General features: G+C 46.5%; 1 protein-coding gene across 1 annotated transcript; it reads right to left on the bottom strand.

The window, feature by feature from the left end:
- Nucleotides 1-4605: 4605 nt before the first annotated feature.
- ITGB1BP2 (integrin subunit beta 1 binding protein 2) lies at nucleotides 4606-15080 on the bottom strand. Its single transcript, XM_083160558.1, has 11 exons — nucleotides 14937-15080; nucleotides 13576-13625; nucleotides 13431-13487; nucleotides 12947-13089; nucleotides 11699-11802; nucleotides 11060-11115; nucleotides 10883-10953; nucleotides 8855-8966; nucleotides 6191-6301; nucleotides 5195-5257; nucleotides 4606-4986 (listed from the first exon to the last, which is right to left on the bottom strand). The coding sequence occupies exons 1-11, from the start codon at nucleotides 15046-15048 to the stop codon at nucleotides 4756-4758; spliced, it is 1110 nt and encodes a 369-aa protein (XP_083016684.1). The 5' UTR covers nucleotides 15049-15080; the 3' UTR covers nucleotides 4606-4755.
- Between the last annotated feature and the right edge of the window lie 329 nt (nucleotides 15081-15409).

Genomic DNA, 15409 nt, shown 5'->3' with positions numbered 1-15409 from the left:
GGTGGCAGCGCCGCTCGTTACCTGCCACTGCCCACCTACTCTGCCATGCACATTACATCACCGCATAGTGGCTGGGTCCGTGGGTCCCCCTGCGCGTCCGGAAATAGCTCAGGCTCACTGCTGCCGGCTCCCGCCCATTGGCTACTCTACACACACACAGTCTATTGGCTGCTGTGTATCCAGCAGCTGAGCTGAGCGGCGCGCAGATCCTCCCTGCGCTCAGTCAGTCACAGTGTGTTTGCCGGATACACTGTGCTAATCACTGTACTAATAAGTGCCTCCCTCCCAGGGCCGGCACCACCACTAGGCAAATCTAGGCATTTGCCTAGGGCGCCGGCCACTGGAGGGCGGTATTTCGCCCCCCTTGCCACCCGGGTACCTGTCCGGTGGCGTAAAAGCTGGTGGCCGCAGCGGGGGGTCCCTGCAGTCAATAAGAAATAACGAGCACTATCCGCCGGGCTATGCGGAAGCGCTTCTGTTTTGGAGATTTTGAGATTCAGCCAATCAGCGTGCGCCATGCGGCCAGTGTTTCCAAACAGAAGCGCTTCCGCATAGCCCGGCGGATAGCGCTCGTTATTTCTTATTGACTGCAGGGACCCTCCGCTGCCGCCGCCGCCAGCTTTACAGCGCCGCAGGACAGGTACCCGGGCGGCAGATACCGGGGCGCCCCCACCCCGACTTGCCTGGGGCGCTCTGGTGCCTTGCACTGGCCCTGCTCCCTCCCTCCGGGTCCTCCGTACAGTGAGCAGTCCATAGTGCTTAAAAAAATATTAAGGTGGGCTACATGTATATACATATATGATTACATTAAAATAGATGGGGGGGCCACAAAAATGTTGTGCCTAGGGGCGGCCTGACCCCTAAATTCGCCCCTGAGCACACGGACAGCTCATCTGCCATGGGCAACTCCACGGTGCCCGGCATGGCTGTCCCGAGAAGGTCAGGCTACTGCGCAAGTGCAAAAAAAGGGGGGGCCCGGGCTAGAAATCATTCCCGGGCCCCCAAATTTCTAGTGGCAGCCCTGCATGTCCAAACTGTGGCCCTCCAGCTGTTGTGAAACTACACATCCCAGCATGCCTTGCCATAGTTTTAGCATTCCCTAATAGAAAAACTTTGGTAAGGCATGATGGGAAGTGTGGTTTCATAACATCTATAGATTTCCAAGAGAGGAAGAGAAAAAAAGAACTCTGGGTGGGGGCACCCTTAAATCAGAGACCAATATGTGCTAGATCTGCAGTATTTAAAAATTGTATTTTTATGGATATGCTCTAAAATAATGATATATCTGGTCCTTTAAGATTAAAATATATAAGCGCTTTGAAAATATAATGGTATGAAGAGGCTGGTATTGCCTTATATTTGCAGGCAAGGAGGGACAGCTTGTCAAAGTGTGATCCTCATACATCCCAGATTTTTACCAGTATCAAGGTAGAAATGGTGGTGGGAAATAAGCATTGGTCACGTATTTTGTGTAAAATCTGATAGATGCCGAGTTCTTGTGGATGCGTACTGGCGTCCTTGCCTGAGATGCCCGGTCACTGGAGCTTGATCATGGGAGGTGTGTCACGTGTGCACACAATCATACAATTCCGGCCACGGGAGGATTGGTCCTCTTATCTGACGGGCTGCACGTCAGATCAGTTGGGATTGGGAGCAGATTGCATGTGCTTTTAAGCACATGCAATCTGTCATTAGATGGCTCATACAACCAGACATGTGACACTCCCTCCCTGACTAGCAGAAAAGAGAGGTGCAGCTTCCGGAGGACCGTGGCAGTAAAGATGCTGGAAGTCACAGAAGTTTTCAAGCAGCAGATGTGCGGGCAGGTGAAGAGAGCGGTGGACATTCTTATGTACAATTCTGTCACTACTCTGAAAACAGTTTTCAGAGGATTGCTGCATTCGGGCTATTTAATAATGGTGTAAACACCTGGATAGGGTTACCTGGTGGGATGCGGTGGGGGTCGTGTTTCCTCGGTCTCACGGATTCCAGTCAGGAGTCTTCTCGTGATACAGGATGGTGGCACAGAACAGTCGACAATAGAATTACTTTGACCTTTTATTGTAACACGGCCATTGGGAACGGCTGCCTTCTTTACGTAATGACGTCACAACAATTCCACAATATCAGAATACAATCAATGCAATACAACTCACACTATGCATACAAATGTGATATACCATAAAAGGACAATGGAGCTACCGGTAACTCTGAGTCACTCCGTACTCGGCCTATCACTGCAGTTTGAGAAACTACTTCCAATATGCTGCTGGACCGGCGAGCTGGTCCACTAATTTACACCTGGATACAGTGATAATACCGAGTATGAGTGAACATTACAACCAACTGTTATACTAACAAATAGTTTTAGCGAATTACCATAAAATCAATACTCAACTCACTCTAAGTACCCGGGTACACTCTCTGTTAATAAGACCGGTCAGTCCCGATGGAGGCCTATGCATAGGACTTAATGTAGTTGCTGGCTTTTCCTATTAATTCTATATGAGGTCGCAGTTTGGTCCTTAAGCCACCGGGTGGCACTAGTGTTCCATTAACTATACTTTAAAGGTGAAGAAAAAGTGAACTATCACAAATCCTGAGGGATTGTCATTGTCCTAGCTTCTCTTATGGGTTTTCACTAAACCCACTACAGTGGCAATTCTGGGATTCTTCTATGAGGAATGGGTAAAGACGGTGAAGGGGAGGTCTTGGGAAAGACTGGGGAGGTCTTGACTCCGGCTGGGGTCAGTGAATCTTCGCCCATCGCTGTGTACCCTCCGGGGACTGCTAGTGCGGGCGCCTCAGCGTTGCCACACTCAGCTACACAGGGCCGCTGGCTGTACTAGGTGTCGGGCAGGCAACCTAACTGGGTGTGCTAGGTGGGGGCAGTGTGCAGTAGTGTACCTGTAGCTGCTGCTGGTGCTGGTTCTGACCAGTCTCTGCCGGGACTAAGTAAAAACCGGACCCGGATAAGACACCGGAACGCCGGACCAGACATCAAACTCTGCATTCCGGAGCTTATAGTGTCTGGTCCGAGGGGTGTCCCATGCGGGGGGTGTCTTGTCCGGGGGGATGCCTGTGATTGCTCACACCAGGGACATGGGGAAGGGGAGATTACAGCCTCCCCGTGTGGTCTGGACCGTTCCAGTTTTTATTACAACCCCGGACCATGCGGTGAGGCTGTATTCTCCCCCCTCTCCTCTCCCAGGTGACAGGTGCGAGAGCAGCCTCATCAGATGGAGCACCCCCGGACAGGACACCCCCGGACCGGATACTACAAGCTCCGGAATGCAGAGTTTGATGTCCAGTCCGGCATTCCGGTGTCTTATCCGATTCCGGATTTTACCCATACCCGTCTCTGCCTCCTGTCTTCTCTGGTGTCCAGACTCTGCTGTGTGCTGGGCTCTCACTGCTGGGCCTTGAGCTGCTGTATTCTCTTGGACTGTGTACACTCTGCACGACTGGCTCCTTCTCTCACAGGCCTCACAGGCTGTCATTTATTGCTGGAGCTCTCTGCTGCTGCTGAAGCGTCTGGCAGGTCAGGGGTCACAGATGCCACGCTGTTGTCCTCCTCTATCTCTCTATACAGGAGTTCTCCACACGCTCACAGGCTACACTGCTTACTCCTTAAGCACAGTGTCACTCAGCTGCAGGAGAAGTCTCCTCTTCATGTGCTCTGCCTTTCCTCCTCTCTCATGCTGCTGGCTCAGATCACCTCTGACCTCTCTCTTCCTGTCACACTCCAGCCTGTCTGTGTTTAACTCTTTAGGGCTGAGCTGTGCCTGGTGCTGAGGTATATTAACCCCTGGTTAACTGGAATACACGGCACATATTATTCCACAGTTATGGGGTGTTACATCGGCATAACACAGCAGATTGGAAGCTGCTGGCAACCTGTAAATTAAATAAATAAAAAAAAAAACTGGATTTTTGGTACTCCAATCCTTTTGATCCTAGTAGGCCAGCCCCTTATTTAAATGAAGCTTCAAACATACCATCATGCAGCAGATTGTTAGTCCATTGTGTGTCCAAAAAAGGACTGCCGGGGAGTTGAAGGGAAATTGGACACAATCATAATTGTAAGACCGGTCTTTCTGATGTATGGCCAGCTTTAGAATTCTAAGAATACTGACTAACATGATGTTGGTATTCAATTGTTATATCACGCTCAATCTGCCGTATAAAGAGACGGAAGATCATAGGGCAATATTCAATGGATTTATCTTTTTGGAGCATATACTGTAGTGCTCATTATGGTCGGGTTTAGCCACACATTTACGCATTTCAGCTCACCACCCCCAGAGATAGCCAGCTGAAATGCTGATGAAAAACAATTGAATACCGCTCGAGGAGTCAGACCCAAGTGGTAACGTTGTAGAAATGTACAACCAATGCTCCGATTCCCACAAAATAACTACAAAATAATTATTTATAAAAAGGAAAAACTAAAAACTAGGCGAGTGGAAAAAGTGTATCAGTTTTGTTGAGATAAAGAGAAAAGAAAAATTATACGGAGGGAGAAGCTTTTTTTTTTTTTTTTTTTTTTTTTTTTTTTAAGGAAAACAGATCCAAAATCTTATTATAAACATTCTGGAAATAAAAATATGTAAGTGGAAACATTACCGACATTTAAAATGTAATACTGGGTAATGATATATGACATACAACGGAGGCTAGTGGTAGAAATGTACAGGGGGCTTATGTAAAATAAACAGCATCGTTGTTGCATGTTGTCATTCTAAAAAACGGTTCTTAGTCACAAAATTCTTCATCATCTTCTGACCAACTCAGGTCATCATCCGAATCAGCATTAACACCCTCAGAAGGGGCTCCATCTGATTGCTGTGGTTCTGCTTCAGATGTTATGTGTTGGGGGGCTTCCACCAGCTCCAGCCGGCCCCATGTTACAGGGTCTGATTTCTTAAGTGTAATCTCCACTTTTGTAGGTAGCAGGTTTACAAAGCTATTTTTTGTGTCAATAACCTGCAGAACCATGAGGAAATGTGTCAGTATACAAGAGAGCAGACACACACAATATGACATATTACAGGTGTCCCAGTGAAAAGCACAGAACAGAGGAAAAAGAATGTACATTTGGGAGATAACAAAATAAATTATATGGTAAATTATTAGCATTGATCAATAAAAGGATCACACCAAATGATTTTTAGATTATGGATTCCATACTTACACCCCACAACTCCAGATGCTTTCTGAATTCCTTTTTTGCTTGGAAGGAAATGTGAATATCCAGCTGTGAAGAGAGATGCCCATTACTTGCACAGTATTTTCACTTCGTTCCAAGTTAAACCTGCCAACTAGTGTCCATGCAGCAGCTGAAACTATTCAGTACCCAGTTTCAGGGCCCGATTATAATGTGGGCACAAGGGGTCAGTGCCCCTGGGCCCCCCTCTAGCTGGCATGTATTTAAAAAAAAAAAAAATTTTTTTTTTTTTTTTAGCTAAAGTTTTTTTGCATGGGAGTGGGGTAGTGCTGCAGATTCACCTATTTGCCAATGTGACAATGATTAATGGTGCTGAGCATTGGGAGCCAAGTGCACAGTGCATTACTGGGAGTTGACTAAGTCCCATGACACTTTGCACCAGAGGGCAGAGGCTGAGACGTTTGTGCTGAGCTCTGATTGGTGGAGCTCATTACATGCTTCTCAGACCCATGGATAACAGCAGCAGCAGCCTAGTCATGGGAGGGTTTTTAATCAGAGGCAGCACTGGGACTGTGAGGTCTCCTACAGAGTAAGGTTCAGAGGGACAAACACAGGCTTTTCATGTGGTATGTATGTATGTATGTATGTATGTATGTATGTGTATATATATATATATATATCCCCTGTAGTTACCCATTGACCAAGTTTATACTGCCTTTACTCTGTGTTTTGACAGTGTAATATTCCCCCATGCAGTTTGCGGCCAGTAATGACAAGTGCAAGGGGGCCCCCCTGTCTAAAGTGCCCCGGGCCCCCGAAGGCTTAATCTGGCACTGCCCAGTTTGACGTACTGATCAGTTCTTAATCCACAGCTCATATATCTCCTGCCACAGTCCCAAGCCAATCAATAACTTGACTGAGAATTTTCATGCACATCTATGTTAATTACCTATGTCATGACCTGTTGTCATGACCTAGGTCATGTTTCTATGACCTGGGCTTCCTCCATTACGAACAGCATACCTGGGTACGATTGGCTTCAACCTTGGTGAGATTTGGTACAGCTGTTTTGGCATAAACCGTAATTACAACGAGACTGCCTGTCTGGTGCCAGTCATAACGGCAGGAGACTTCCTTAGAAAGGGAGAGATAGAGGGAGACTAAGAAAACTGATTTAAAGCACATACCAATTATATCAATAGGCCAAAGCATGTCATTTAGATTTAATGGACGCCATTTATAAATCAGCCACATGACATTTATTAGAGGAGCTTAAACCATTGCCTTGGATTTAAGAATGGTACAAATATCACACATTATGTGGAGTATCTACATATGTGGCGTAGCTACATATGTGGCAGACCCTGCAGTGGCTTGGGGGAGCGGTGCCAGCTTGGTTTGTGGTGGGCGCTGCTGGCTGAACTGAGAGGTCACCCAGGCAGCAGTGAGCGCTGAGCTGGTCCCGCCCTGTACATATCTAATGAGCGGCGACCCAGTGCAGTGCATATTGATTGAGCAGGTCCACGCCCCGTGCATATGTAATGAGCGGGTCCATCTCACTGCTGCCTGGGTTGCCTGTCTGCTCAGCCAGCGGTGTCCTTAGTCCATCGCCTCGCCCCTTCCTGGGGGGCGCCGGAATTTTTTTTTGACAGGGGAAGAAAATTTTCTAGCTACGCCACTGCACACATATCCTATATGTACAACCCAGAATGCTCTCCTTTTACTTTCTGCCCAATATAGGTTGTACTCAGGGGCAGATTAGGAACGAGCAGTGGCCCTGAACATTTTTGGAGAAGTGGCCTGACATAGGCAGCACCAGAGCATGACAGCATCACTGGATAGTAAAGTTTCTGTACTGCAGAGATAGAACAGAATGAATGGTGACAATGTAGTGTAATGGTGGGCTGTCACGAATCTCAGATGAGGACACTACCTGTGTGAGAATTCGGCTGTATTTGTCCATTTGAGAAAAAATGTGCTCTGCAATCTTAGTCTGAATTAGTCCCCAAGTCCTGCAATATCACACTCAGTGCCCCGAGCTACAGTAAAAGATTGACTTGCTACGGCCATTTGACAAGGGAAAAAAAGTCAGAGCGGTCTGCATTTTCAGAATAAAACAAGTTGGCCCTGTTTTCTCGGAGTAGCAAGGCTAGTGTCGGATTTATGGGCAGGTGGTGGCCATTAAGAGTAGCTTGGGCTTACTCAGATGAGTAATGCTGCAAACATCGCTACTAATTGTCTGGATGTTGATCTGATGCGGTGCCTTTGGATTTGAGATGTTGGCAGGAGCAGTCTTCCTACCGACCTCAGCATATTCTTGCACAGTAGCTGCTCCAAAGATGCAGCTGACACTCCTAAGTGTGCATCTCTGAATAGGGCCCCTTCATCAGTCTCTAATTTGTCTCTCTCCAAGCTTTAAAAACTGTCCCCCTGTATCAAATTTACACATAGCGCTGTGGCCACAGGTTTTGATATCCTAGAAATAATAGAACAAACGTTTAACAGTAGCATCACCGGGGGGAGCTTTGCATTCCCGGTATTGGTAAATTGGGCAGCATTGCCCCAAATGTATGAAGGAGAGATCAGCGGCATAGCTTCATATGTGGCAGACCTCGCGGCAGCTTGGGAGAGTGGCACCAGCGGGGTCTGTGTTGGGTGCCCCTGGCCAGTGGCGTAGCTATAAGTTTTGGTACTCTTTACCTAGCACGGCGCCCACGATTTTGATCGTGGGCATCGCAGGTAAAAAAATCGCGGGCATCGCGGGCATTGAATGCACTAAAAATCGGGTGCGATGCGACCGACGCGATGCCCGCGATTTCCCATAGGGAACAATGTTAAATGTCTCAATTGACCCGATTTTCCTGTTCAATGCCTCAATTGACCCGATTTTCCATAGGAAACAATGTTAAATGGCCCACAGAGGCCAAATAGCCACCCTGAAGTGTGAGATGGCCCCCACAATTGTTAACGCCACCCCACGATCAACGTGAACCCGAAGCGTGGAGAGCGCAGCGAGCCCGCGAGGGGCGTCGGTACGCGTCCTACGACCTTTTCATACCCCCACTATCCACGTCGGCGTGGAGTTGAGAATAGAATAGTGTGGCGAGCGCAGCGAGCCACCGAGCCCGAAGCGTGGCGAGCCCCGCGAGGGGACGCGGATACCTTCACAGGTAAACGCGTCCCTTCGCGGGCTTCACAGGTATCCGCGTCCGCTCGCCACGCTTCGGGTTCGGTGGCTCGCTACGCTCGCCACACTATTCTATTCTCAACTCCACGCCGACGTGGATAGTGGGGGCATGAAAAGGTCGTATGACGCGTACCGCTGCGCTCGCCACGCTTCGGGTTCACGTTGATCGTGGGGTGGCGTTAACAATTGTGGGGGCCATTTCACACTTCAGGGTGCCTATTTGGCCTCTGTGGGCCATTTAACATTGTTTCCTATGGAAAAATTGGGTCAATTGAGGCATTGAACAGGAAAATCGGGTCAATTGAGACATTTAACATTGTTCCCTATGGGAAATCGCGGGCATCGCGTCGGTCGCATCGCACCCGGTTTTTTAGTGCATTCAATGCCTGCGATGGGCGCCGTGCTAGGTAAAGAGTGCCTAAGTTTTTCTCCCCCTTGCGCCCCCCCCCCCCCCCCCAAAAAAAGGTATAATAATAATAATAAATAGATATATATCTTACCTGCTTCCCAGGCAGCTGCACCCACAGATGTTTACCTACGCTGCACCCTTTTTGTTCAAGAAATTCATTGAAGTCACTTGTTCTAATAGAACAACACGACCAGAACTTCATTCTGCAAAAATGATAACAAAAATGGGAGATTTAGCATGAGAGATTTCAAATCTTTCACAGAAAGTGTTTAGGCAACTTTAGGGGAATATTTTCTTGGATTGCTGCTGGTTCCCAAAATACGGGGGACAAAAAGAGTAGGGGTCCCACCTATTTTGGAAACCAGCACCGGCTCAAACAGCCATCAGGGTAATACCACAGCCGGAGGACTCTTATTATATACATATAAGACTAAGTTATTACCTCTGAGGGAGTAGGCATTCCCCCCAATAAAGGGGACCCCCTCCAGAGTGCCACTGGCCCAGGCTGAAGCCGAGGCTGTCCCTGGCACCCCAGGCAGTGGGCATCAGGCTGATAATTAATAAAATCATTGGTGGCCAGTGGCCTTATAAATAAACGTTGGTGGCATAGTGTTGCCTCTCCCCCTCCCTCCCCTTCTCCAAGCAAATAAACGTTAGTGGCATAAAAAACAATTTAATCATTGGTGGCTAGTGGTCCCCCACCCCCTCACCCTGCAAACTTTTAATCGTTGGTGGCATGGGGGGACAGAAAAAATACTTACCATGTCCGGAGTCCAGCGTCACGTCCTCATGCAGCTTCCACCGAGTGAAGAGGGTGGGCGCAGCGAGTCAGCGGGTCTTCTTGGCAATGTCATCAGCGGGGCATCTTGATGGCGGAGTCAGCAGGGCTTGTCCAGAGTCTTCAGTGACAGTCGCTCAGAGGGCCCTGCTCCTCTCCATGCCACATATGCGGGAGATGAGCAGGAGCTTCTGAGCGACTGCACTGCATTATCCGGCGGGGCTGCGCATTTAAATTGCGGTGTAGTCCACACACACACACAGCGATTTGCATGTGTTTTCCATGTTTGTGGATATATATTAGGCATTGGCGACCGGCGGTGAGGCGGCAGGGACCCAGGGCGTGCGAGCGCCCCCTTCTGAAAGCTTGCGGGGGCCGCCGATAGAATCGCCAGCCCCTGCAAGGATGGAGCATACTCCATCTGTATGTATCTAATCACCACAATGCAGATTTGGGTAAATTTATTACATCCCATCTATGATAAATATGCCCCATAGTAGGATCATGTCTGTATTATTAAGCACCACAAGGGGTATTCATTCTCCTGCAGCATAATAGTGTACAAATGAAAACATATCATCTATATATAGGTCTAGTGTCCATTTGTATATCTCCGAAACACTGCCATCTGTTGACAGCGAGTGAAACTACATCTTTCTCACACATGCACAGAGGCAAGCACAAAGTAGCAGACTAGCTTTCGAAGCATTTCGTTTGAGCGAGCTTAATAGTACTGTATAATAGGTGAGTGATTACTGAAGAAGTGCAAATGGACACACAGGAAAAAAACATTCAAAGCATAACATATAAGCTACAGAGGGATGAGGACAAAGCGTAATGCTGCTAAAAAGCCTATAGTGTGCGTGTAAATGGTAGATATGTACACATCTATTGTGTATGGTCACAAGGGAAAGGAATCTGGAACTGTGTGCAGGATATAAAGGATTATATAAAAGAAAGAACAAAAACTACAAAAAATTAAATAAATAAAAGTGCAACATTTGAAAATAAGCCATTAGTCTCGTGTAACAGAAAACTGTTCTATGCCAGCCAAGGGATGCTACAGTAAGTAAACCAATTCATTGGACTAACCTCCAAGCAGACCAATCTGGATTGGCCTTCGTTGTATGTGGCCATAACGATAATGAATCCTGCTTTTGGCACTAGCTCCAAGAGAAAGGAGTGTTGTGTGTGTGGCCAGCTGTACATTAAGTTGTAAAAGAGGTGATCCCTCTAGCTATATTATCCCTCTAGCTATATTTGGTAACTGCACTTTACTTATACAAGTAAATAAAAAAGGTGACGCTTTAAGTTTATATTACAATAGGGAATATGTATTACCCCTCATGAAAGACCGGCACCCCTGGGTGATACACACAAGCGCCTCCTTCACTTTCTGGCCCTTGATAACTCTGCAGGAGAAAATGGCAGTATAAGTGGGCTGTTTTCCATTTCTTTTTTCTTTGAAAATATACAAAAACTGTACATACAATTCTCTAAGCAAATATATGTACTCACCTCTTTACAGCCCGAATGTTTACACCGCGTTCCCAGAGTGGCCACTGCAGCATCAACTGAAAAGTTAAAACATCACTTAGATCAGTGGTTCCCAACCTTTTTTCTCTCCCGTACCCCTTGATTAGGCTTTTCATTTATAAGTACCCCTCCTCTCAATTTGAAATTTCCACAGTACTTATGAGTGTAAGTGAGCAGTATGCGTGTCCTAATATTAAGGAGTAGCCGTGGACTAGTATATGGTCAGGAATATCAGGTCCGTCTTTGTCTGGCCGCTGGCTGTGTATTGTCTCCAGAGTTCCCGCTAACGCCTGTAGGATTAATGCTTCTTCCACCCATGTCAGTGCGGGGCAACTGTTCACACTGGTAGCTCTCAGTAAATTGCTGGTTGGGCAAAAGCACGAGGAGACGCTGATGACGCTGCAGATGAAACTGGAAATGACACAACGTGGTTTGTCTCCATGGCAATGGTAGACTTCTTTTGTCATTGGGAGACTTTTTCTTCTTCCGCCATTACCAATATTATATCCAAGTACCCCCAACTGGTCTGCAGAGTACCCCAGGTTGGGAACCACTGACTTCGATGATGGACACAAACTGTCATTCAGTTCCATGCCCACCAGAGAGCAGCCACGTACTGACCTATCTGTTCAGGCTCCTTTTCTGCCTCCAGCGTGAGTTTCTGCAACTCTTGTTCAAGTGACTGAGACACTTTGAGCACAAGTGGAAGCATCTGCTCCTGTGTACTGGAAACAGAAGTGCACAATGAGATTTTCACAAATGTATTTCATCTACATTCCATTTCAGTATGGATGGATTCAGGGGTGCTCTGTAACCATATAGTGATTGTTTGTAGTATGGGTAGCATATAGATAGCCTGATTCTGAGTTGAATGCAAATCAGCCACAAATACAGAAGTCTGTGGCAACCAATCCTATTTAGTGAAGGGCAAATTCGTCTAGCCTGGGAAGGGGGGGGGGGGGGGGGGGGATTACACATCTTTGTCCACCCAATGGAGCAATTCAAGTGTTGTGTCTATCAGGTGCACACTGCCACCGACACTGACATCACTGTTACGTTGCTCTGTCATTTTGACAGACTGGCAACTAGTTTATAATATTATGCAACACTATTTTTCCATTTGCAGGCATCACTTAGGGTAGTATTCATTGAAAATTTTCCCTATGTGCAGCGAATCCTGTTAAGGATTCGCTGCACATTCACCGGCATTCTCCATCCTCCCGGTCTGCCACCAGCCCTCCCTCTCCTGACGGCAAATTTTAAACCCCCTCGGCAAATGCCGCAGGGAGCCGAGGGGTAGCCAAAGGCAGGGAGATGGAAGCCTCCCTGCCTGCGCCGGACGCTGCACACAGCAGCAGAGGGGAGAAGGAGGGCTGGCGGGGACACAGGCAGCAGAAGCTGCCGCCCCGAGAGCTCAGGAGACTGGGCAGGCAGAGCGGTGGAGGGAGCCTGGTACTGAATTACTGGCCAATCAGCTCCTGACTGTTAAGTTACAGGCTGGGTTTGAAATGGGACAGTCCGGAGCCGATTGGCCAGTGATAAAGTGCCAGGCACTTTATCACTTCTCCCTTATCACTGCTTCATACTGTACATCTACGCCTTAGTGTACAGTGGCTACGGGGTCATTCTACATACAAAAATATGGTCACACGGTATCTGGTCTAGGTCGACATTCACTAGTATGACCCCTGAATCAGACGTGTGTGTGTGTGTGTGTGTGTGTGTGTGTGTGTAAATCATTCACTGAAAGAATTAAACTAAAAATAGATTACCTTTTTATGAGATGTGTTGGTTAGGTTGTATGTATATAATATATGAACTATAACCATTGTTTTTAAGCCTTATTTGGTTGTGCAAGGTCAGTGTTACCTCGGCCTCTCTTTCTGCATCTTCTCAGCAGATTTGGGGCCCTGCATAATGATCTCGACACATGGCTTGGATCCGTTGTCATTTGTTCCAGTGATTTCAGGTTCCAATGGTTTCTCATTGCTGTGAAAACCCTTAGTGCAACCCTAATGACAGAAACAAAGGATGCTGAGAAAAACAGCATGAGGGAATGTGTGTAGTGTAGGATGGAAGGTAGGTAGTGATGGGTAATGGATAAAACATTGGGCATTTAGAGGGTCATTTCATTATAACAAAAGCTGCAAAATATATAGAAATATAGTTGTAATGTCAATACCACCAAACGTGCACCCCATGTGCTCAGAACATCTACAATATTGGGATACCAATACCGCTATATTTAATTTAACCCTTAGATGGTAAAATGATGTTACGTAACAGATTGTCTAGACTCTGTCTAGAACAGAAATTGTAATAAGACATCAGTGCAGATATACAGGACCTCTACCTGGATAGCTAAAAACTCAGAGAAGTCTGTTGTGCGTTTCCTGCAGCACGACCAGCCCTTAGGGGAGAAAAAGAGAGGGAAGAATATTTAGAAAGGGTACTTGGGTACCTCAAGACCAATATAGCTGTAGGTCATACACACTAACCTTTAGAGCATCATGAAAAATTGGGTATCCCGGATGAAAGAGACAAGAATCTATGGAAACAATTAATAAGTACACATGAGTGGCCCACCATCCCTATCCTGCACTTGTGTTTATTCAATCAGTCAGTTGCTCCTGCACAACGAATGTCACCAGCAATATAACAAACAAGGCAATATTCCAACCCAAGGCCATAACTAGGGTGGGGCAGGAGGTAGGGGCACTTCTGGCAGCGCTCATTAAATATGTTTATTTATATTCCACCTGTAGCTTCCTCATTGAAGCCCACCATCTCCTCACTGTCCCGGTGTCTTTTAGCCACCTCTACCATTGCTAATATTTATACAACATTTGTGAACTTGAGAACCCATGGCCTGTGGCGTTGCAGTTAGACACTCTATTCCCTTGATGGCTAACCTTGACACTCCAGCTGTTGTTGAACTACACATTCCAGCATGCTCCGCTTCAGATTTAGCATGGACAAATAGCAACACTGAAGCAGAGAATGCTTGGATGTGTAGTTCAACAACAGCTGGAGTGTCAAAGTTAGACAGCAAGGCTCTATTGAGTCCTGTTCGAGAAAGTGTGCTATATAAATTAAACTTACTTACTCTATTCAGAAGCCATCTTACCCTGCATAGAAAGCAACAGAATTCAAACTATTTGAAGCTCACCTTGCGTTTTGTGAAAAATGTTCAGCAATCTATGTAGTGTATGGCTGCAAGGTATTAGATGTGTGGGTGAACACTGCATAGATCTGTTCAGCTGCAGTACAAGTAGCTACATATAGTTAGAAATTTCGATTTTACTCAATAAGTAGGGTGTTTAACTGGAATGCAATAGGTTATGGGTTTGACTCCTGGGCATGGCAGTAGGTATTATTTAATAGAGATTATTATAACTGAATAACAAAGATCTCTGTATTTAAGCAATAATGTGTTTTAAGAGGATTTGCTTACAAATTCCTTAAAGCTGTGTACATACGGGGGCAATAGGGGCTGAAATCGCTGGGAATATGGTCGCTGGCGACCATATTGCCAGTGATGGGAGTGATCCCCGGCGATAAATCGCTGGGTGCGCGCTCCCATTTTTCAGCCCCATTCTAACAAGCTGATTACCTCTGCGGCTCCCCCGGCAGAGGTTCCTTCTCATCAGCGACCATCTCTGGTCGCTGATAAAAAGGAGACACTGAGCAATATATTGCGGAGCAATATATCCCCTCCCCGTGTGTACGCACCTTTAGTCCCTAGTGGAAAAATTGGGGTGGGGGGGGGGGGGTGGCACAGGGTGCCAAAAAGTCTACTACTTACAGCTCGATACCTACCCATATAGTTACATGCAATCCAGCTACATAAGACACTTACCTGCAGAGTTGTTACCATGGAGAAATCGCTGCCCGCATCCTTTGTTATAACACAGAACAGTATTTTCAGAGGTATCCTGTGCATTACTCACACCCATATCCTGACAGCTCATGGTGCCAGCACAGCACAGCCAGGCAAGCTTAGGAGACCAAATAACATAAGAACAAACAAGATTTTGGTGAAACCAACAGCAGGGAAGATACAGAGAATGAGTAGTGTAGGAATCCAGAACAGCCACAAAACATACAGAATGTTAAAGTCAGCAGACAGTGAGAGCTCTCTCTAGACTGAATATACTAAAATAAAATCATGGAAATTTAATTTAATTCAACATCAAATCACAATAAACTTTTTTATAAAAAAAAAAAAAAAAACCTAAACAGTGCGAGGGCTGATACATAAATATAAGCGTAGAGGGGAAAAAATAATGACATTTTACCAATAGCGAAGCTAACATAAGGTATCTAGCACTA

This window comes from Crinia signifera, chromosome 9 (assembly GCF_055691185.1).
Source record: "Crinia signifera chromosome 9, ASM5569118v1, whole genome shotgun sequence".
Taxonomy (NCBI): domain Eukaryota; kingdom Metazoa; phylum Chordata; class Amphibia; order Anura; family Myobatrachidae; genus Crinia; species Crinia signifera.
The sequence above is the reverse complement of the archived record's forward strand: the minus strand, read 5'-3'. Positions and strand labels throughout refer to the sequence as shown.